We start from the raw sequence: 24,580 nt of genomic DNA on the forward strand, positions 1-24,580 counted from the left end.
AAAATAGATTGGCCCAAAGATTGCTCTGTTCTGAGACAGTGAACTTTATTCATAGGGGTCCCAGAGCAGCTTGCTGGGTGAGCAGGTATGGTCCTAACAGTTCTAGCATAAATAAGCCCCAAAATTCTTGCCCCTTTCTGCCCTTCTGTTTAGATAATTCAGGGACAGTATGGTGTCCAGAGGATGGAGCTTCTGCCTGGGGACCGGGAAAACTTGGCTATCCAGACCCGAGGGGGCCCTGAGAAACACGAAGTGACTGGCTGGGTACTCGTAAGTACTTTGTGTGTGTGCAGAGCTGCACAAATGGTACAGTGCAGTTTGCAGACAGCTCATGAACAAAGAATAGCACAGAAGACATGTGGCAACATACAGGGCATTTAGAGGAGAACAGCCTGTGTGAATTAGGCATAAAGGGTAAGGGTGGCTGCTGGCTCCAGTCTCACCTGTTGCAGTTTTTCCCCTCTGTCTAGCATGCAGCAGAAGCATGCATTCTAGATCAGAGAAGGCTAGGCTTAAATAGAAGATCTCCTTTCTGTATGTCATTAATTGGCATTACTACAACCCTCACCATGTCTAGGAAGGAATCAGTACAGCGACAAGGCATCCCTAAGACCCACCCACAGCTGAGGAGCCCTTATAGATCTGGCAGAACTGTCCTTTCCTCAGTGAAAGACATCATCTGCCTGAGAAGAGAACAGCACAGCACAGAAGCCATCAGCTCTCACTCAGCAGACCTCCTAAGCTACAGGAGTACCTGCCGGCTAATCAGTAGTCACCAGACATCAGAGGGAAGCAGTAGGGTGGCCAGAGGGAGCTGCTGTGCATCCCAGTAAAGGAATTGCAAGTATGACGGCTCCCAGCTGCAGAGAAGCTGGCAGAAGGGAGCACAGCTCAGGGTGTTGGTTCCCGCACCACTTACAAAAGCAGAGGTGGAAACAAGGACTGTTTAAAGCAGACAGAAGAAATCGTGCAGTCAGTGTGGTTCCCTCAGGGTTAACTGCTACTTCATGCACTCTGTTCATCTCATTATGTCTCAAGCAATTTGCAAGTTATATAAGATACCTTAAAACAGAATCACCTCTACCTATGCACAGGATACTTACTGGGGGATGGGGGATGTTTCTTTCCTTAGATATCTCCTCTGAGCAAAGAGGATGCTGGAGAATATGAGTGTCACGCATCAAATGCCAAAGGAGAGGCAACAGCTTCTGCAAAAATCCACGTTGTGGAAACTCTGCATGAAATAGCCCTGACCAAAGGTAGGTAGCGTGGTCGAACACTCAGCAGCTCTTCCCCCTAACAGTTTATTCAGTTACTTGATACAGAAGGACCACCTCTGCTTAATGCTTTTGAAAAAAAAAATGCACACTAGAAATCTCAGTTTAACACGCAGCTTTTACTGGATTTGGCAAAACAAAATCAAGAAGTGGGCCCGTGTGAACCTCATGAGGTTCAACAAGTGCAAGGTCCTCCATCTGGCTTGGGGCAACCCACGGTATCAATACAGGCTGGGGGATGATGGAGTTCAGAGCAGCCCTGTGGAGAATGACTTGGGGGTACTGGTGGATGAAAAGCTGGACGTGACCTGACAACGTGTGCTCGCAGCCCAGAAAGCCAACCGTATCCTGGGCTGCATAAACAAGAAGCGTAGCCAGCAGGTCGAGGGAGGTGATTCTGGCCCTCTACTCCATGCTGGTGAGACCCCACCTGGAGTACTGCATTCAGCTCTGGGGTCCTCAGCACAGGAAAGACACGGACCTGTTGGAGCACATCCAGAGGAAGGCCACAAAAATGATCAGAGGGATGGAACACCCCTCCTATGAGGAAAGGTTGAGACAGTTGGGGTTGTTCAACCTGGAGAAGAGAAGGCTTTTTAGCACGGCCTGTTGTGATAGGACAAGGGGTAATGGTTTTAAACTAAAAGAGGGTAGATTTAGACTAGATATAAGGAAGAAATTTTTTACGATGAGGGTGGCAAAACACTGGAACAGGTTGCTCAGAGAGGTGCTAGATACCCCATCCCTGGAAACATTCAAGGTCAGGCTGGACGGGGCTCTTAGCAACCTGATCTAGTCAAAGATGTTCCTGCTCATTGGAATGAGGTTGGACTAGATGACCTTTAAAGGTCCCTTCCAACCCAAACTATTGTATGATTCTATGATTCCCAGTAAATCTCAGCTGCTAGAGTTCTCGTGGGATTGTTAAATAACCCCTCAAGTGCTATAAAGCACTGGAGATTAAGATACAAAATTAAAAACACCTTTTGGGCGTTTTACAAAGCAACTTTCAGTGGTTTTCTAGCCCTAAATTTGTATCTTCCTTTCTCCGTTCTCTTTCACTTCCAAACCTGCCCATCGCTCCTGGGAGCAGTATTAGCACAACCAACCCCAAGACTGAGGGGGAGCTTCAAGCATTTAAATCCCTGCACCTCCTTTTTCTTCCCCATCCTGGAAACATTCTAGTCCCTGCCATTCTCTCTGCATGCTGGAGTGTCAAACCCAGGAGGGGATAGATATGCCACAGTAGGCCTTTAGGCAAGATCTGAAACCTTTACCCTCCAGCCTCAGCCAGTTTTCAAACCCAGGTCCTCTTTGCCAGGCTGCGTCCAAAGCTGACAGCAAACCAACCACCTTCATTCCAGCTGCAAAGAGGATGGCTTAGTACCACGGCTGTGTGTGCTATGGAATAAATCTGGAGAGCTGGAACAGTAACTGGAACCATGCTAGAGGGAGAGGCAGTGGGAACAAAGCAGCCAGCTAGAGAATACTGTGCTGCCCAAATACACTTTTGGACATAATCCTTAGTTTTAATCCCAGTAGCTTTATCCTAGTATCCAGTAGCTTTAGCTAGATATAGTCTTGACTTTCTCTATCCTTATATCCCTGAATAGCTGAAAGACTTCCTTTAGCAGAATACTGACAGCACCTGCCATAAAATAAGAGCATAAAATGAATCCCAGTGTCAATTACGCATAGAAGCCTTGCTAAAGGTTTTTAGCTAGTCTCTAATCCCTTTTCAAAACCTTATTTACAGACATGAATGAAATTGAGTTTTACTGAGTTGTGCCATGAGCAGCACACTTCTATTCTGGAGTGTAAGTTGTTCGCTCCCCCTCTCACAGTAACTACTGCAAGGTTGTAGTACCGTGCGTACTGCCTCATGGTTTATTTCTTATATGCACACCACATGTCACAGCTGTTCTTTTTCAGCTGTAGGAAAGCTCTCAAGTAAGCATGCTGTAGCTCAGCAACAAGCTGGCAGTCCACAATTACTTAAAGGAAATCGATAATGTTAAATGGAACAAACTGTCATATGAAACAGGCTTCTCCATAGCTACACACTACCGTGGTTAGTCAGTCTGCGTCCAAGTGATCTCAGCACAGAAAAATGACATCTATTACCATCTCCCTGCTGCTGTAGTCCTGTAGAAGGGAAGGGAGGGAAGGACTGAGCTGTCAGGTCTCACCCTCAGCTAAGACATCAGAAAACTCACTCACTGTGCTACTGCCCAAGTTGTGATGTTACCCCTTAGAACAGTACAGAGCGTAACATAGTTTTGTTTTTCCACAGATGACGGTGCAGAGCTGTGATGTGATGTGAGGACTTTCACTTCGCACAGTTTTAAATTAGTATTTTGGAAAGCTGCAACCTCTGGCTCACTAATCATTCCCTCTTACTCCCTTATTCTTTGATCACCAATTTGCTTGCGCACTTCTTTCACAGATACACAAATAAAGAGATTCACAAGTTTGATTACAAATTTTAATTCTATTTACAGGAAATAAACATACTTTTGAACAGCACGTAGCAGATGAGTAAAACTGTGTTTTAAATGCAACCTACACAAAACGTAACAAAACTTGAGCACTTCAGTCTCATCATTTTTTAAAAAAGCCCTTTTAAAGGCTAAACACTCATCATACGAGGTGCAATACTCATAGACATCAGTTCTTGGAAGAGGAGTTTGCAGGCATAGGGCATTCGAACCAAAGATATCTGGAAAGAGATTTCAAAAGGCTTGTGATAAGAACTCCTAAAGCATCAACTTCCACCACCCTCTACACAAATAATTTGTCAAGTTTTATGGCTCAAAACTGAATCTGAAGTTATGCATGAAAGCATTTAACAACAATTGCTCACAGACAGCAACAAAGCAAGAGGGAAGCTGAGGTGGTCTGCAGAGGCTACACAGCAGCTATCCAGAACGCATTTTTAATAATAAAACCTGCAGCCAAGGGATCTGAGCCATTTAACAAGGGAACATGTGCATAGTAAAGTGTGCCTGATGTGCAGTAAATGCAGTTAAGATTTCCAGCACACATCTCTTCAGTAACCCCAATGCCATTGTCAGAGATGCAGGAGTCAGGCCCTAGCACAAAAACAAGCCTGTTTAAGGCAACTATTTTTATCTCTGCTGCCACTCTCTCTTGACATAGTTCTGTAACCAAGCACACACTACAGAGCTTTTTTTTAATTAAAAAAAAAAAAAGTGCAACACAAAAGACCTCCCATGGGGACCCAGCTCTGCAAGCATAAATATCTTCACGGGGACAGTCACAAGGGTGATGGCTCTAAATTCCTGCGATTCTGAGTTTTATTTCTAAAAATAATCTCTCAAGCGTTTACTTTTAAAGTCTCTGAAAACTCTGCACTGCAAAATACTTGAACAGCATTTCCTGCCAAGTGGCAAGCCAACACTGTAAAATTAATAAGGAAACATCCAAATTAACTAGGACACTATAAACACTGAAAACAGTTATGAAACTAAAATAGCAATTGTTATGGTGCTTCTTTAAATATTTACTTCCCTATCCTCCTGTTCACCGAAGTGGCATTTCCTCTTGCCCACAAAGAGAAACACTGGCTGATGAAAACCACACATACCTGAGTTTTATTACGGCATCCCCGGCATTCATAGGTGTGAGTCCTTGTGTTTGCAATTGCCATGATTCCACAGAGGTTACAGACATGGACTTGGTACGGGTCTGAAGCTTCAAACAATCTTTCTCTCAAGAACTGGGCTGCTCCATGAGCAATCTGGCAATCGCGTTCCATTTCTCCAAAACGAAGGCCACCATCACTGAAAAGAGGAAAAGAAAAAAACTCGAGTTCTTTGGTAAAATACATCTGTTCCTGTTGGTGGAACAAGTAACTTATCAGAAACACAACAGCAGTATTACAAGGCAGGTGTAAAGCTGTGGATTAATTTTCCTCTAACACCTCAGAATAAAACTATTAGGGAGAATGCAAACACAATAATTTGTAACCACTGCTAAGCATTTCTAAAGGTGTCAGACAGCTAACAGCCACAGCACAACTGTACAGCAAAATGAGGTAAAACAATTAAATCATACTCTACTTATCTGTGGTAGGTTTAACCTTGGCTGGCTGCCAGATACCCACCAAGCTGCTCTCTCACTCCCCCATGTCGATAGGACAGGGGGAGAAAATAAGATGGAAAAGCTCATGGGTTGAGATAAAAACAAGGAGACCACTTACCAATTACCATCATAGGCAAAACAGACTCAGCATGGGGAAAAGCAATTTAATTTATTGCCTATTAAAAATGGACTAGGATGGTGAGAAACAAAGACAAAACTAAAAATATCTTCTCCCCTACCTTCTTCCCAGGCTCAACTTCACTTCTTCATTCCCAACTCCTTGCTCCCCTCCCAATGGTCACAGGGGGGATGGGGGATGGGGATTCAGTCAGTGCATAACAGTTCCTTTCTGCCACTCCTTCCACCTCACACTTTTTCCCGCTTGAGTGTGGGGTCCCTCTCATGGGGTAGTCCTTCACAAACTGCTCCAGCATGGGCCCTTCCCACAGGGTACAATCCTTCAGGAACAGATAGCTGCAGCATGGGTCCCCCACAGCTCCTGCCAGGAACCTGCTCCAGCTTTCCACAGGCTGTAGTGCAGGTATCTGCTCCACCTGTGGTCCTCCATGGGCTGCAGGCAGACAACCTATGCCACCATGGTGTCTCCACGAGCTGCAGGGGGATCTCTGCTCTGGTGCCTGGAGCACCTCCTCCCTCTCCTTCTTCACTGACCTTCCTTTCACATTTTCTCACACTTCTCACAGCTGCTGCACAGTGTTTTTTACCATTTCTTAAGTACATTACCACATATGTGCCACCAGCATCACTGACATGCTCAGCTTTGGCCAGCAGTGGGTCTGTTGGAGCCAGCTGTAAGTGGCTGTTGTCCAGCACAGGGCAACCCCTGGTCCTTTCTCAGAGAGGCCATTCCAGAAGCACCTCCTGCTACCAAAACCCTGACACCTGCACGCAGTACATCATCTTAAGCCAAACACATTAAAATGTGTGGCTAATCAGGGTGAGCTAATTAAATTCTAGCTGCAAAGTTGAGGCAGCTAATTTTTAGGGCTAAAAACTTCAAAGAAAAAGAAAACCCTGTATAGAAACATTAAACATCCTTACCGAGATCTACCCTCCATGGGCTGTCTGTTAAGTATCTGGATTGGCCCTCTTGCACGAGAATGGATTTTGTCATCTACCATGTGCTTCAATCGCTGATAATATGTAGGACCAATGAAGATCTGTGATGTGATTTTTCGACCAGTGAAGCCATTGTAGAGGACCTGAAGTAGTCAATGCAATCACTGAATCATAAGCCTTACCATCCATCAAATGTATATTAAAAAAATACAGTGAATTGATACTTTGATTATACCTCATTTCCTCTTAGATGATAGCCATAATCTGACAAAAGATTGGAAATCTTCTGCACATTGACAGCATCATTAAAAGGTGTAGCATCACCAATTTCTCCCTTGTTTGCAGACACCTACAGAGAAGAGATTTGCAAAAGCTTGTCAGACTTCTGAAGGACTGGTCAGACAACATTAAGCTATTTCAAACAGTTTTAACTCTTCATGCCAGAATGTGAGATTCCATGCCCATAATAGTAGCCTATCTTGCTTTGTTTATCAGCTTCACAATTTACAGTGAGATTTTAAAAAATACACCATATCAACAATTTTGCTGCTCCTTTCTCTAGGTCACAGGAAATGTTTGGAATAAAAGCAACAGATGAGAGAATACACTGTAGTCTGACTTGCTGGACAAAATTTACAGGACTGTAGGTCTTCTCCAAGAAACCTGCTTTTGCTATCAAGTAACTGGAGAACAATTGTTATTTTTTAGTGGATTAACACCTACCATGGAGTAGTATCTTTACAAAAAAAAAAAGGAGGGGGCGGGGGGAAGAAAACATTTTAATTCATACTGCTCAGGCATACAGCATAAAAGATTCTTCTTACCTTCCCCTGAAGACACTCGATCAAGTGACCAATGGTCATGCGGGAAGGGATGGCATGAGGGTTGATAATTATATCAGGTGTGATGCCTTCACAGGTGAAGGGCATATCCTAGAGCAGGGAAACAGAATCAGTACTGGCCAGAATATCAACTTTAAGAAAAGCAGTTCTGTGGATTCAAATTAAATCTCTTAAAGCATTTCAAAGGCACTGAAGTACCATGTAAGAAGGAGCTGTGTCCCCTTCTAAACATATTTTAGCTAAATTTAAGTCAATATATTGCACTCTAGTAGATATTCCACAGACAACTGACTTAAGGCAGCTCCAATGCTAAGAAGATCAGAGATAAAATGTTAAGAAGGAGAAAAAGAAAAAAAAAAAAAAAAATCACTACCTCTTGCCTGTACTGGATACCACAAGTTCCTTTCTGCCCGTGTCTGCTGGCAAACTTATCTCCAATTTGTGGGATTCTTACAGAGCGTACCTGTAAGCCATAGGAAAACATTCAATTGGTAACTTAAATACAGAACAAAAATGATTAAAAGTAGAAAGCACATGTCACTGCTCACCCTAATCTTGCAGAACTTGTATCCTTCCTGGTTAAGGGTTACCATGACCTGATCTACAATACCAGTCTCACTAGTTCGCAGAAAAGTACTACAGTCTCTCTTTGTGAAACGTCTGTTAGTGCTTTCCAGTTCGTCTTCATTTTCTGGCAGCGTTACTGTTTTGCCAATGATGACATCATCCCCAGACACACGCACCCCAGGTGCTATCAAACCATCATCATCAAGTTTGTCATAGATTGCATGTCTCATACCTTTGGGGAAAAAAAGAAAAAAAAAAAGGTAGACTCCCAAATTTTTCAATATGTTTACTTTGATGTTCTGTAGAAATTCAACAAGTCTGCTTGCAACTTCAGACTACTGCTGAATTGTCTAAAGATAATTTTATGCAAATATCTCAACTGATGTATTTTACTATTAATACAGACATTTCTGCTATTTTATATATCCCAAAATAAAGACTGAATCAGTTCAACAACATTAACAACCTTGCCCACAAAATTAATTTAAAAACTCAGTCTTCACACACTCCTGTATCTTACCTTGGCAAGTTTCACGTGTAGGCTTTTCAAAAACTTCTTCCTGGTCATACCCTTTTTTAGACTCTTGCTCTTTGTATGAGCGATAGAACACAGATCTGAAACAAAGTTATAAAGCCTTCTCCAGTGAAACCAGCATCATTTTTCCTCATCTGTGCATCTCAATTTCACTATAATCACCCTTTTATCACATATTATGGCTACTGTTACTGATGACAACCCAAACAAATAATGTTCACATGCCACACAACCTTTCCTCTAGTCTTGTTAATCTGTCCATCACTGAGGAGGGGAAAACAAAAACAAAAACCATCCCACCAAACAAACAAAAAACAGTTTCAGGTGGCATCTTGATGGTCACTTTTCAGATATTGCTAAAGTACCTACAGATAACATGCTAATTTTTGATGAACTGCAGAGACCTTCAGATCTGCTTGACATCTCAAAAGTAGTTATTATTCCTAAAGATATTCACATCATATCATTCTCATATTACTTTTCTCCTTACACTTGCCATTTTGCAAGCATTTTTAGGCTTCTACTGCTACCTTGCAGTGCCACACTCAGTACAACTGAGCTGCAGTGGAAAACTTTCAATTTATATAGGTTTCTTTCTGGGGCTTTAAGGGTTTTTGTTTGCTGCCTCATTTGCCAGCACACCAAAGCCACGCCACAGCCTTTCAGATAAATATTATCGACATTTAATTAGTCCCATGCACACAGGAGACTCTATAAAAGCTTCACGTGAGCCATTAAAGTCTAATAGTCTCATACTTATTCTACATTGGCAGGCAGTAGATCCAACATACCAAGCACACAATTCTTGGGCTCAACTTGGGCAAAAGAAAATAAACAAAACTAGAAACCCATTGACCAGCTATACAGCTAAACACACCCATCTAAAAACTATAATGCACAAAGTCACTTCACTTGCCAGTTGTCCGAACAGCAGTTGCTACTAAGGAGACAAAAATGTCAATCCTCACTGGTAGCAACTGTCATGCTACTAAAGACAAGACTATATTACAAAGCTGCAATATTGGCATTAAGGTGTTCACATAACTGACAAGTTATATGAAAATATAAGAGCAAAGAGTCCAAATATTTTTTCACTTAACCACCGTACAAAGAACAGTAAACATAGTAAATAAGAACAAAATGGAAGAGTTGGGAAGACAGAGTGGGAAGTCAGGTTACACAAAGGATGAACCATTACTTGCTGTGTTTTCCTAAGATACACGTTCACCATTTTCATTGTGCTGCTCCCTCCATTCTCGTTTTAAAAAAAAAAAAAAAAAAAAAATTAAAAAGCTTCTCAGGTTGAAAAGATTTGGAGAATGGTGTCTTCCAGCATAAGACGACCTTTTCTTGAGCCTCTGGACAACTCAGTATACTTTTTTTTTTTTTCCAAACAGTTAAAAAATTTACAAAATCTCACCTGAAAAAGCCTCTGTCAACAGCAGAACGGTTCATGATGACAGAGTCTTCCTGGTTATAGCCTGTGTATGATGCAATGGCTACAATAGAGTTGATACCTGTAATATGTAGAGCAAATACTTTGAAAGGATGCACACATACCAGACAGGCATTACTTATAACTCAAAATAAGCTGTATTCTCTACAATGAAGCTGTTCTACCCTTTCCGAGATAAAATCTCCATGTCCCACACAAAAAAACCACGTGGTATCAGCAAATGCAATTTTAGGAGTCAAGAGTGACCCCTTGTGAAGAACCTAGCAAATACCAATACAGAAAATGCATTTATCCCATTAGATTTTAGCAGGCTATATGGATAAGGTAATTTCAGTTGCAACACCAGCAATGTACTTTTTGCAGTCTAGGTGTCAAACTACAAGTTAACATTTAACCTATAATTATTTTTTAAATTATATATATTTGCTAAATATTAAAGTATTAGACACAACCTATGTGACATAGTTTAAACAAAACAGCAGTATTTTTGTTTAATAAACATTAACTGACAACATACCTGCTGGTAACTCTCTAAATCGCAAGTACTCCATGGAACGTGTTGTTACAAGGGGCTTCTGAGGATAATACAACACATGTGCCAGCGTATCCATACGAACATGGAAGTTTGTAATGTAAACTCCCATAGCCTGTTTACCCATAGCAGACTGGTATGTGTTCCTGGGAGACTGGACAGACAAGGGAAGACCAGTATGTATGTACATAAAGCTCTTTACACATACACATGTGGGGTTTTTATCAACTTTAAAAGCAGGATGTCAGAAGTGATGCACTGACCTGGTTGTGATCAGGGAAAGGGATAATAGATGCACATACTCCCAGGATCATAGATGGGTGAATTTCACAGTGTGTGTATGTTGAACAATATGCCACACCTTTCTCTTGCAAGTCATCTGGAGTCATTGCCAGCATCACAGTCTCTTCTTCCAGTGTATCAATGTACTCTACTACACCACTGGCCACGAGATCCTGCCAACTGAATAACCAGTGTCTGAAATACTCAATTAACACACAAAATGTGTCTCTTCAGCAGTAATAAGAAAAAGGACTTTCCTGGCTTATTATTACTACCACTGCCTCAGTGTGGTAAAACAAATGAATTAAGCTACCAGGCAGAGAAAGCATCTTTGTACTGCACAAAGCTTGAAACATTTCTCTCTCCAATCTGAGGGAACTTCCAGCTTCCAGGATGGAAAATTAGTCATTCAGTTGAATTTCGGGAACATCTCTCACCTGTAATTGTTATACTCTCGTTCCTTCAATTGGTCAATATGCCTTTTCTTCAACAGCAACTTCTGTTTTTCCACAATTAAAAGGGGTCGACAAATTCTGCCTGCATCAGTATAGATGCGGATTTCTCGCTCACGAATATCTCTAATCATTGAGACCTGCACAAGAAAGCAGCACTCCATGAGTACAAAGTCTCAGCCCAGAATCAGAACTATGGAACACAAAATAGCATAACAAAGTTCCCTAAAGCAAAGACCTTACAGGTGCTATCAGCAGCACAGAACAAGCATTAACACTCCTACAAACAGAAGCATTTCAAGAGACTATTTTCAACTGTTTTTTCAACTGGATCCTCTTTAAAACAAACAAACAAAACACCAAAAACCAAACCAACAAAAAAACCTACAACCAAACAACAAACCACATACCACAAACAAACAAAACAAAACCAAAAAGCACCGAACCCACAAAAACTCCCCCCCCCCCCCAAAGTACAATGTGAAGTATGTTCAGAAAGAGACTTGCAAATAATGCTATTGCAAAGTAGTATCAAGGCATTATCCTCTCTCATCTAAAAAGACACCCAAACTCTAGATGTAAAATTTATACCTCTGACACAATGATGTCCATCTGACGACGGAGCTTCCTTAGGGTATTCATGAGCTGCTCCGGATCTTTGTGTATGCCTACCCAGCAGCCATTAACAAAGATCTTGGTAGCACTAGAAAGAGGGGAAAAACAAACAAATAATTAAAAAAAACCCAAACAAACACCCAAACCCTTGAAGTGTTGTGCAGGATAAAAAGCTTAAGCCTGTTTAAACAGTTTCATTTGTACATACTCAGCTATTGCTGCTGGAGATATTTCTTCCAGGTTTTCCATACTCCACTCCTCCAAGAATTCCAAAATTGGGGATGGCTGAGACCCCACAGAAATGTAAGCCATCAGGGCCAAGTTCTTCACAAGTCCTACTGCATGACCCTAGTAGAAACACAAAGTTAACCTGCATTTCCAAATCAAGAGATTCCCCCAAGAAAAGCTGAGAATTTAAACTTCAAGTCCTCAAGGAACTGGACACAAAACATGCTATTTACTTTATTAATTTCTACCATTCAGCTACAGAGTTAGCTATAAAGCTAAATATTCACATCAGCATTTAAAAAAAACAGTGCAAGTGATTATCACAAGTGCCATGGCTATAAAACAACCAGCAGATAAAAGCAGTTAGGCGTAAGTACTGACATAAATACTACTCTTATTACCTCTGGGGTCTCAGCAGGGCAAACCATTCCCCACAGCGTATTGTGCAGCTGTCTGGGCTTTGCTAGTTTACCATCTCTACCAATTGGAGAATTCAGGCGTCTCAGATGGGAAAGCGTAGATGCAAAAGTCAGGCGGTTTAACACCTGCACATAGTAAGGAATTCAGTTAGTCAAAGCTTCTTAAGTGTGCTGTTGACAGGCATCATGATACATCAGAGAAAAGGATCAATGCCCTCTAGAAATTATATACTTCAAAAGAACTAAAACCACCTGATATTTGTTAGCTACACTTTTTAGTTCACGTCCATTAATCTTGGACTAAGATTACCCCAACATCTGGTTTTTTCCTGTAGTACAGCTTACCCTGATCGGGTAACTAGAATGAGTGATATTTGTAAAAATGCTTTTTAAGCTGCATTTTCACCAGGAGTGTTTGCCAGTACAATGACACAGAGATCTTTTCAAACTCAGTTTGAAAAACTAAGACGACTTAGTTATTAGCAGCAAATCAGCATTTACGTTCTTTTCAGAGTCTGCTCAAGGCTCCTCAAAAATTTAAGAAAATTTGATTTTACAGCCTGAAACGTGAGAGTTCATTTAAAAAGCAAACAAGCCCCTGATACGCACACACCAACAACTCACCATCCAGAGACACCTACCATCTTCGCCCCTTTCCTAACTTTGCTTTCCCCAATTTATGATCTCACCAGGGCTCCAGACAAAAAAACGTGCTGGCATTTAAAAACTGTCACCTCTTTCCCGTTTCCACCTTTGTGAGAAATGGGCCTAACTAAACACTGCTCTGGGCTAATAAAGTCAGTGCTCCTCATCATTAGCTGTGGAATACGTAACTGTTATATTACAAGTTGTCACTCAAGTTTCTTTAACCACCTCTGAAGGACTGGAAGTAGTTAAAGGAAAGAAATCCATCCTCCCTAAAGATTCCCTGGGACTAGGACTTCACCAGACACACAAGTATATGCTCTAACACAAAAGGTCTTTACGAGAGCTACACCAACTGTTTAGCAGCAAACACAACAGCTAAAACCAAACCCAGACAACAACAACAAAAAAAAAAACCCAAACCCCACATTAGGCTCAACCATTTGGATCTTCATCCGTTTCAGCCTTGGAAGTTTCCTTTTAAAAATGGTTCTATTTAACATACAATATGCATGGCTGCCAAGCAATGTTAAAAACTCTCCTATGATATAGTTTTACTCTTATGTAAACCTGACAAATGCTACCATGCCTTATTCAGCTATTGTACCTGAGATACTCCTGCTCTGGCCTGATGAGCTTTCTTCTGGTCACCCCAGTTTCCAGTTGCCAATGAATACTTCAAACCATCTGAAATAATTCGTGTTTTAATTGCCAGTTCCAAGTTGAAATCCTTCCCTCTGTCAATAAACTTTTGTGCATATATTCTCACTTCCTTCAGCAAATTCTTAAACATTCTGTAGAAGAAGATGCCAAGAAACATGATTAAACAGTACTGCAGCAATTCAGCCTACTTAGCCCTCTTTGGAAAAAATGTCACTGGCCTCCTGAAAAGAAGCAAGTAATTTGTAACTAGAGGAGGAGGGGGCGAAAAGAAACCCAAACCAAATTAACCTGCTTATGAACACACAGAAAATATGCTTCAAAACAAGTTAATGCTAGCCACCTACTATTAGAGGAAACTTACTCCATTAAAAAGTCATAATCAGATACAGGCTGTGTGGTCCAAGACCAGCTACCAGACACAACAGAATAGTCTGACTGATTGATTTAGAAGCACAGAGTTGGCAATGCCTCTACCATTAATTATCTCCAAAGAAAATGTACATATTATAGTTACCCTCTGAATAGGAAAGCTAACAGTGGCCCAGCAAGATCCAGTCTTTTGTTGCCGTAATGATCTCTGTCATCAAGCTCTCTTCTTCCCAGTGCTGCCAGCAACAATCTATGAACCATATACCTAAGGCAAGTAAGATAGTGTATGTTTTAAACTGGCAGCAGACATTCACAACAAAGATTACATGCTTTCATAGATAAATCAGTGAGCTGTTTCCTAAAGGCTGTCCATTCTGGATCTTTAGGATACTGCTGTCCTAAAACAAACCTCTTCAGCACGTATGTCCTTAGAGGTGAATGACCCACTGAAAGTTCAGGTAACTAGAGAGAGAGATCATGACAGCAATGCGTCTTCTGCTATGTCTGTCCTATACTGTAATATGGGCTATGTTTAAGTACACGGAATCAGGTGTAAAACGGTAAATCTCCTGATGCTACGGTTCATCTGCATACCAATAACCAGTGATCAAGAGGATGTGCTAATAGTTTTAAAGAGTTTACAGTATAAACAGTTTATCAGTAGTTACCTACACATCAGTTATCAACCTCTATATGTTGTCCACGCAACGCAATGTCAAAAAGTCATTAATCACTACCATCACATCTAACTTAAGATCCAGAACGTTAGAGGCTTGTTTTGTTTCAATTTTTTTTTCTATTTTATCAACATCTGCATTTTTTCAGCTACGAAAATATACCCGTGCCCTAAAATTTATCACTGAGTATCCAGAAGACTGAGGTTAAAAACAAACTTCCATTCAGTGTGTTCTTCCAATCATATAAATATAAGTGAATAAAATCTGTATTCAGGGTCCATTTGCAGATGCGTGACAGAAAATACTGACATACCCTAGAAAATAGGCCTTCTTGGTTTCACAGAAGTCACTGACACCAACATGTGGGAGCATTTCTTTCTGCAAGACTTCTTTAGCATACTTGATTCTCTTTTCTTTGGTGACACCTGGCTTTGCACCTCTTGATCCAATGAAGTTTAGAGCAACATTTTGCTCCTGAATTACAAACGCTTCATCCAGAGAAGGTTTGACCTAATGCACAAAATACAGCAAAATCCTGTAGCATCCAGTGCCTGTTGGGGTTGAAGGAAACTATGCACTTGTTTGCTGATGATTCTTTTCAGGAGCTGCTAATTACTGACCCAGTTCTTTCTGGCTTTACTCTAGTAGCTCTTTCAAGAGCAGCAGCAAACAGTAACAGCACACAGAAAGCACACTAAAAATAGTTCTCATTCGAGTACATTCTAGGCCTGTTGCTTTTTCATGTATAAATCAGGATTTTACAGTTCAAGTCAATGGCAGCAGGATAAGACCCTACCTCTCCAAATACATATTAATTCTTTGAAATTTCCATTAGACTCTGTGCACTTAAAATACTGATTAGAATACCTTTAGGCAGAGAACTTTTGACATTTCTAATAGACAACCCACAAAAATAATAAAATAATAAATTACAATTGGAAAATGAACAATACTTTGAATTATGATTAGCGACACCTACACATCACCAAATGTCAAGCCAGGAAATAACTTATTTAACATATATTACCATTTCCATCATTTCTGGATCTTCAAAATCATATATGATGTGCTCTAAAATGTCCCTGTCGGACACAAAGCCTAGTGCACGGAAGACAATTATGATGGGGACTTCTTGTTTGATATATGGCAAAGTTGCTACAATGCGCTGACCAATAGCGCTCTTCTTCGCACCCTGAAAAGATGGGGAAAAGCATACATTAGTCTTAAATGATCTTGCCTTTAAATAAAAATATCTCTCTGGATTTGGATGATACAACATAAGTGTATTTATTCAGGCACTACAGGAAACATTACTTCTTAGCAGGCCAACTAAGCAGCTATTCTGCAACCTTACTCCAGCAGTGACTTTTTTATTTCAAAAACATTTCTAACTTTAAAAGTCTGTAAAAACTGATACAAAGGAATTTAGATAATACTACTTGCCCATCTGTATGCATCATTTCTCTCCCTTTGTGTGTTTGCAAAGAGCAATCCTACCCACCTTCAGCTTTCCTTCTGTCAGCTTAAGCCCAGCTTTTCTAATCCACCGTATAAGACTTCATTCTCGTAATTATACAAGTAGCTGCTCCCCCCTCCCAGAAAGAAACAAACACTGGGATGCAGAAAGACAATCACTGAAGAGTGCCTTAGCCATCAGGAGCAAGAGTGGTGTAAGGCTTCTATTAAAGTTAGTCTTGGAACATGTTTGGGATTTTTTCCAAACATCAGCGCAATGTATTGACACCTTCTGCTTTTGAAATTATGAATAGCACTTATTTCCCCTCATAGATGGCACAATTAGATATTAAATATGAATTAACATCTGGTCTGCAGACACATCTAAACACTAGCTTAGCCATCAGCAAAGACAGAGTCCCTGCTCCTATTCTTGTCCTTTGTCAAAAAACAGGACACAGCTTGTTTGGATTTTCTAAAAACTCATTTACAGTAATTCTACAATTATTTTCTAGCTTCACCCTAAAACCTGCCAGAAATTGAGTCTTCATTTCAATCCTCAAATTATTTGTCCCGGAGACAGGCATAACCTATGACAAAGAGAATACATTTTCATTTAATTTTACCTTCTTTACAACTCAGTATCAGAAGAAATTTCTTCTCAAAATCCCAAAAGTAAATGACATGAATAGACAGGACAGTAAGAAAACTCCTAAAATAATCTTTATTGTAAGCCCCAGGGCAGGGGTTATTACTGCTTAGGCATACCTGCCCACCTCTGGCCAGCATGCTAACCCATATAGTACTTGTTGGTCGAGAGGAATTTTCCAGACAAGATCTACACTCTCCTGTGTAGGCATATTTTGAATCTTTCTTTGCAAACACATACACTGTGTTTGTAGCCATTTTCTCTTGAGCAATCAGAACCTGTGTTAGAAACAAGAACGCTAGTAAGTAACTGACAAAAGGACATGCTGAAAGTAACAAGCACTGTGTTTCTACTATTCCTTCAGGTGCCTTAACTTTTAACAGCACTGCACAGCATTAAGTCAATTTGCCAAACTCAGCTGGATTACATTCTACATTTTAAAACTACAGTATTAAGCAAAACATACACCTAGTTAAGATAGAATAACCAAAAGACTCCAAGAATACTGTTCTCTATGATGTACTTACCACATTTTCTAGCTGTGCCAAGACATTTCTGTTAGCTTTAGGCACAACACTGATAGAGAAAGCACTTCACCACCTGTTTCCAAGGCCAACACACTACACAGGCATTTAAATTTAAATGCCATCTCTGATACTCAAAGCCAGATATTTTTTTTTCCCTAGAAGAAAAATACAACTCTATTTCTTTTGCTGTGTTTGCCCAGGTGTCAGTTCCATTGGTAAGGCACAAGCATGGATAGGGTATGATTTGCTAAAGCTGAATCAACAGCAATGGAGGGAAGAACCTATTCTTACAATAAAATGCATCTATACTGCTGTGAACAAACTGGAGGAGACTCCAAGTGAAAAAGCACCCCATTTTAGAGTGCATGCTGCTCTGCAATGTTGAAAATGGAAAGGAAAATACCTAGAGTACTTAGTGGCATTCAATGCAAAACAGTTTATGAAACTGAAGAAGGGAAACGTGCCTCAGAGAAGAAGAAAAGGTGGCTCGATAAAGTCCTAACAGAAAACTAAAAGCCCATCTTTCTACAAGATCATGAACACCCACAGCGACTGTGATACACTGGAATAAAAGTGCTTATGCTCCTGGCAAAACATATGGAAACAAGTAACAGTACGTTCAGTGTCTGTAAAGATGGCTGTGCAAGGTATAATCCCTTACCTTTTCTGATCCATTAATGATAAAGTAGCCACCAGGATCAAGCGGGCATTCATTCAGTTCACAAAGATCACGGTCAGTTAAGCCATTCAACAAACAGTATGTTGAACGTAACATAATAGGAATTTTTCCTATAAAAGTTTTCTGATGCTGTGTCTGTAACTGATCCTCTCCTTCCTTAATAACTGTTTTAGTTATATCCACATACAAGGGGGCTGAATACCTACAGAATAAAAACACCATTGTATTATCTGTCGGTTATTACTCAAGGTTGTACTCAAGGATAATGAATGTGGTTATTCAAGCACTCACTGTTAATATTATGCATTATTACCAAATCATCAATCATCGTCTGGATTTAACAACTAGACATGGAAATTTAAATAGAGCAGTAATTATTACATTTTTAAGGCACTACTAAATTGAAAAAGACTATCAATTAATAATGCAGAGCCAGTCCGTCCTTGTGTTTATCCACTACAGAGTTCGTTCTTACGTAAGGTTTCTCAGTCTGGCTTCATTGGGCATCATAGGCGAGGGTGCTCCATCTCTTTCCCAATGTGTAGGTTTGGAGAGATAGATTTGTTCAAACTTCAACAGATACCGAGGCTGGAAAGCAAGAAGACATTTACCTGTAATGGAAGAAACATCCATTTTGGTTGTTCCAGAGCGGCCCTAGAGCTTAATACCCAATGCTGCTGCATGTTCTCAGCTCAAAACATGGAAACAATCCCTCTTCAGATGACTAGATCAAAAAAAGCACTCAAAAACTTTCAATAATTTCTAAACATCTCATTAACAAAAAACAACAGAGGAAACTGAAGGGTCAAAACCATTGGTAAGAGAAGAATAAAGTACCCAAATAAGTCTTCTTCCTATAAAACAGCTAACAAACTCAAAATCTGCCAAGTCAGTGAATATATTAACAAACAGAATATGCCTTACATATGCCTTCTTAGATATTTATTGTTTAGGTAACTTCAGATAAAACTGGTAGTTTTATCATGCAAAAAGGTGAATCTGCTTCAACACATACAATGAGATAGCTGACATATCAAACAATGTGGGAGTTTTTGTAAAGCTTTGCTCCAAGAGCCACTCACCCCTCAGAATTCTACTGCAATGAGGTTTAGAGCCTGCAGTTCACTTAAAATCAAAAGCCTTGCATTTAAAATAAAGGGGTAGAAGTTTTAAAACAATACCCTTATCAAAGTGCATTTGTGTATCTGGTAGGGGGAGCTAGAACTTAAAAGAAAGCAAGCCGTTACACAACAGTAGCTTTGTTCAAGTAGTTTGTATGTGTAATCTCAGCGCTGGTGCACAAGCCTGCCGGGTCTCGGCCTCCTTGCATGCAAAAGGACCTAGAGATGAGCCACTCTACTCACAAAGCGTTCTTTCACAGACCAAAATCCAGGTGGGTAGAGAAACATAAGCAAATCATCAGATCTGCATGTATACAAGTTGAAAGGCTTGTTTCCTTACAATGTTTTCTTCAAGTTGCTATTTCCCACCACGTCCCTTTGCAGAACAGAAGTTAACACAAATAAATAACTACAGTGCTGCCACCCCAACTAAGTATCTGCCTAGAAGCCAGATGAGAATATCTATTACTAAAACAAAACTTGAATTCCATGCAGGCATTTTACCGTATCTCAGTCATAAGGACTCCACTGTAGCACACCACTAAAGCAACACTTGCTCTAGCAGAGCAAGCTCCAATGCAGAGAAAAAAAGTCAGCTTACGGTTTATGTTGCAAGTGGTTTTAGCCTTTCTGAAATATATTTTCAAAGTCCTCATATTCAGCCCTTTCTCTGGCCTCACTATTAAAGGCAAAGGTACAAATTATCCATCCCATACATTTTGTCTTACACAGAGCCACAGAAACCACCTTTCTAACACCTGCGCTAGGTGGTTTTGTTTCATCTAGAGATTGAACAGATTATTGCATCAATTTATCAAAAAACCACAGCTTTCAGACAAACTGAAGTGTCATTGCTGCTCTGTCCACAACATGTATTAATAACAAGCCTTCTGTATTCAGGATATTCTCTCTTACTCATTACTAACCAAAACTGCTACTGGAGAAGGATAACCTTTATCAATAACTAAAAACACAGCAAGCTGGGCAACACCAGTTCCTAGGATGATTCTATAGTGTCAGTAAACAAAGAGGTGAATTATCAGAAAGGACCTCAAAACAATCTGATTTTAAAAAGACAAAAAAGCTTCCTACAATAGCAGGTGGCAGAGCCTTGTTGGCAAACACTTTGTAGGTCAAAAAAATTCTCTCAATTCTTACCCAAAGAATCACCTTTTTCCTGGATTTGCAGCAGCAGCCATGTATAGTACCAAGTTTTCCAAGTTCTCATGCAAGCGCTCTCAAGGAAAACACATTTACCATAATCACTATCTCTGATCATGGTTGTTAAACACTTTGATATGCTATAAATTGCCCAAATTGATTTCAAAAATTGAGGCTGAGAAATGGAGGGAGAAAGAAACAAAAAGTCAAATTAGTCCAATAAACTCAGTCTCCTTAAATTAATCCAGTATCTTCAAATGAGGCGAGAGGTTGCCTGCAAGTGACTCTGAAGGGAAAAAAGTTTCCTTTTTCTCATATCTAGACCTATCCCTAAAAACTTTAATCTCATCAACAAGAACAAGAAACTAACCTCTCTGATTTGAGAGAGTGAAATACTAGCTTTTGGGCAAAAAGTATCAAGTTACATACCATGCTCACGATCTGAACCTTAACCACATACCATGCATATACCAACTACAGAACTGCACAGCTAGAGAATTCCGCAATAATATACATACAATAACAAAAGAAACATTAAGGAGAATTACAGTGAGATAAACGTTAATGAACTGTTTGTCTAACAAACAAACTAAAAGAAATCTCAGTTGTTATCTCTAAAGGATAGTTGTTTGCCTGCAAAAAATGGCAAAGGAATAGTCAAGACGTGTAACAAATTCAACACTCAGGTATCTTAAATTCCTTTATATCTCTACAGGGAAGCAGCAAGGTAGTGACTGATAGCAGGGGAACGGATCACTTATGGAACAGGGATCACACCACATGACAGACAAGGATGGAAGCACCACAGCCACTGTAGAAGGTGCAGAAGAGCCATCACACAGCGCAGACCTCAGATAATTTGTTCTCCTTTGGAACAGGGTGCCAATGGAAGATGATGAGCAATGGCACCCTTTGAAAACCTGGGCCTAACTTTGGCCAAAGAAAGCTAACAGAGAACTTTTCAGCCATAAACGTTTCTTGCCATAGTAAAGCTACTGAAAGTCAAAATCCCACCAAAACATAGTTTGCTTTTGGCTACCTGACTTGGTCTGCTACATCCCTGTCAGTACAGTTTTGTACAGTAATTGACAGCATGAACTGCAGCAGTCAATTGCTCTTGGTCATTTCTCAGCTCAATCAACAATTTAACCAGCAGGAGAGAATAACACTATAAGAGAGGGAAGTTCGATTCCACGGATAACAAAGCTCTTGCATGTGTTTCTCAGCCATATACTCGACTATCTGGAAACTTGGCCATGTACCTCATAGACTCCAAAGAGTTCACACTTCTGTCCTATTGACTGCATAAGCAGTGTCAGAACTTAGATATATTTCCATCTCTTGAGACGGGGGCTGAATAAACGCCACAAAATCATTTTGCATTGTAAAAACACACCACCTCTGCTGAAGGTCTCCACTTACCGGCTCTTCCACTTCTCCTGTGGCATGCTGGGCTTCAGCTTGTAAATCAATTGGTGGAGCATCTTCAACAATTCTCTGCACAGACATCTGAATAAACTCATCAAAAGAATCCAACTGTTGCCTGACTAAACCCTTTTCATCAAAATAGGAGCTAAAAAAAAAAAAAGCGTTAACAAACAAGATATCTTAATTTACGTACTTTATACAACAAGCTTAAGAAGTATTTATTACAAAGCCTTCAAAAACCATGAAATACAGTATAGAATCAAACACATTCACTTTTCCCAAGGCATGACTTTCAAACACAGATGCTTAAAAATGCTAAACAGTTCTCTCTCAGCATTTGAAGGCACGGACACTAGGAAGTGACAGACTTGCTGCCACCTCTTGGCTAAGCCATGACTGTACGCGCAGTCTACCTTAAATTAGAAGGGACACGTGATGACTGAAACCTCCTGTCGTGGTTTCAGCCCAGCCGGTAACAAAGGACCACGCGGCCGCTCGCTCACTCCTCCCGCCCCCCTCCGGAGGAGAGAAAAAGAAAAAAAACCTGGAACCTCGAGGGTTGAGATAAAGGCAGTTTACTGGGACAACACAAAGAAATTACAACAACGGTACTAATGAAAGAGTATACAAAAAGAGTGATGCACAGTGCAACTGCTCACCACCCGGGACCCCACGTTCCGCCACTTCCCCCACCGAAAGTCCAGACCACCCCCCGGCCCGCTCCCCATTTATATACTGAGCATGATGTCACATGGTATGGAATAGCTCCTTGGCTAGTTCAGGTCAGCTGCCCCGGCTATGCCCCCCACCTCCCAGGTTCCTGTAAAAATTAACTCTATCCCAGCTGAACCCAGGACACCTCCGTAAAAGTGGCTTCAGCTGAAGTTTTCAACAATGTATTGAAATTACTTTGCTTTAATTAATTTTCCAAGCTGCAGTAAATTGAGTGCATGCCCCTAAGTCAAGGTAACAGTTCTCAGAATTTTTCTTAGCTTGGATCCCCTCTGTTCCAGCCACACAGAGATTCCCAGCTTCACTCCTCCTCTGGATTTCCATTAGCCTTTACGTCACCCAGCTTCAACCCAGCACAACCTAAGTGTAAAAATCAAAGGCTAAATTCGAAGTCCCAAATCCTAACTTTTAATGGGATGACCTAAACACGTCTGTTGCATGAGCTCCTGCCAGCAAGCTCCTCTGCCTCACATTCCTGAAGCCAGCCAGGGAACGCACACTACCTCAGCTTCTGTCCCATCGCTGCCAAGATCTGTAGAGAAAACTGGTGAAAACTACCTCCCTGCCAATTACTTCAGGTTACCCCAAGAAGGGCAACACCCCTTTGGCTATTGTGCTGCTGCCATAGTGAATCTTGCCAGCGCAGTCTGGTATCGCACAAGGGGAAGGAGGAAGAAAAAGGGCAAACCGTATCACGGAACAACTGAGGTTGGAAGGGACCTCTGGAGGTCATCTTGTCCTATCACCCCACCCAAGCAAGGTCACCTAGAGCTGACTGCCCAAGACCATGTCCAGATGGCTTCTGAATACTACCAAGGATGGAGACAAAGACTGCACAACCTCTCTGGGCAACTCGTGCCAGTGCTAAGTCACCCTCACAGTAAAAAAAGTGTTTCTCCATATGGAGTGAGGTGCAGCCTCAGTGGAGGGACTTGCCTCCATTACCTCCCATCAGACTGAAAGCAGAGGTAGCATTCTTCACTGGGCTGCAACAGAAAGGATCTCCTTCTGCCTCCAAAGTTTCTCATCTCTGCTCTCGACTGCCCATGGGACCACCCCCGCAGATCCACCCTTCTGTTTGCAACTGCTGCTCCAAGAGAACAGTCATATACATTTGATGACTGGTGCAATTAGCAAGAGAAACACATTTTACCCAGTTCCGCACAGCATCCCACTCCTTAACAGTCACAAGAAGCTGCAGGTCCTGGACATTCATGTCTTGCTGGAGAAACACTAACATGGTGCAACAGCCAAGTACTGATTTCCTAATGCCAGCATCAGCTGTGAGAGTAGTGGACAAAATCACGTGCTGGATATGGAATCAAAATCACTTCTAACTTCATTCAAAACAGTGTATCCTACAGGGGGTCAGTTGGGCTTCTTAATTCCTAATGACAACCCTGCTGTTTCTGCTTAAAGACCTTCTGCTCTGAAAGCGCTAAATTTAGCATAACCAAGCCTGCAGCTTCCATGACACGCTGCTAGTGAACTGAGCGTCACCCGTGAGACCAAGAACACACATGCCAAAGCACTAAGAACGGCAAGTTTTAAAAAGCCACCTAATAACGATCCAGCAGGCTTCTTGCCACAAGTCAGGGGTGATTTCATCATCGTCTTCATCGTACTGCATATCTGTGGGGGAAGTACAACATTTCAGCCAAGCTCCAATCACCTCGGCGTCTCCCCTCACCTGCTGAGCTGGGGCCGGCACACGGCGAGCTGAGGGACCCCCGGCACCCCAGCAGTGTCCCTCGCCCCCCCGAAGGCGGCAGGGCCCCTGCGGGAGACCCCATCGCGCCCGGAGCATCCCTCATCCTCACCCTCACCGCCTTCCGCCGGCCCTGCCTCCTCCCCCCCCGGCTGAACCGGGGAAAAGGCCGGACGGGGAGTGGCCTGCAGCCACGGCGCCCTCACCTTCGTCCGCGTCGTACATGGTGGCGGCGGGAAGAGCCGCGGGTGGCGGCGGCCGAACAGAGGGGCGAGAAGCGCGCCGGGAGCCTGCGCCCAGCGGAGCGGCAGCGGAGCGACGGCGAGAAGGCGGCGGAGCGGCGCCTGCGCACACTGCGCGCGTCACGCGCCCTCTCC

General features: G+C 41.6%; 2 protein-coding genes across 2 annotated transcripts in view; one reads left to right on the plus strand and one right to left on the minus strand.

Moving 5' to 3' along the window:
* IGFBP7 (insulin like growth factor binding protein 7) overlaps positions 1-3,803 on the plus strand; it is an 18,274-nt gene extending 14,471 nt beyond the window's left edge. Inside the window, exons 3-5 of the mRNA XM_069784804.1 lie at positions 154-270; positions 1,133-1,259; positions 3,571-3,803. Coding sequence (XP_069640905.1) covers positions 154-270; positions 1,133-1,259; positions 3,571-3,590 — 264 coding nt within the window. The 3' untranslated portion in view covers positions 3,591-3,803. The remainder of the gene's footprint in view (positions 1-153; positions 271-1,132; positions 1,260-3,570) is intronic.
* On the minus strand, positions 3,749-24,568 carry POLR2B (RNA polymerase II subunit B). The gene is made up of 25 exons (XM_069784750.1): positions 24,410-24,568; positions 24,055-24,127; positions 21,758-21,908; positions 18,529-18,641; positions 18,036-18,255; positions 16,967-17,125; positions 15,771-15,935; positions 15,057-15,253; positions 14,212-14,331; positions 13,642-13,828; positions 12,372-12,515; positions 11,951-12,090; positions 11,719-11,830; positions 11,113-11,267; positions 10,657-10,855; positions 10,379-10,547; positions 9,826-9,922; positions 8,391-8,485; positions 7,852-8,102; positions 7,677-7,766; positions 7,286-7,393; positions 6,697-6,810; positions 6,444-6,604; positions 4,885-5,080; positions 3,749-3,996 (listed from the first exon to the last, which is right to left on the minus strand). The coding sequence occupies exons 1-25, from the start codon at positions 24,426-24,428 to the stop codon at positions 3,907-3,909; spliced, it is 3,525 nt and encodes a 1,174-aa protein (XP_069640851.1). The 5' UTR covers positions 24,429-24,568; the 3' UTR covers positions 3,749-3,906.
* Between the last annotated feature and the right edge of the window lie 12 nt (positions 24,569-24,580).

This window comes from Haliaeetus albicilla, chromosome 1, assembly GCF_947461875.1.
Source record: "Haliaeetus albicilla chromosome 1, bHalAlb1.1, whole genome shotgun sequence".
NCBI lineage: Eukaryota > Metazoa > Chordata > Aves > Accipitriformes > Accipitridae > Haliaeetus > Haliaeetus albicilla.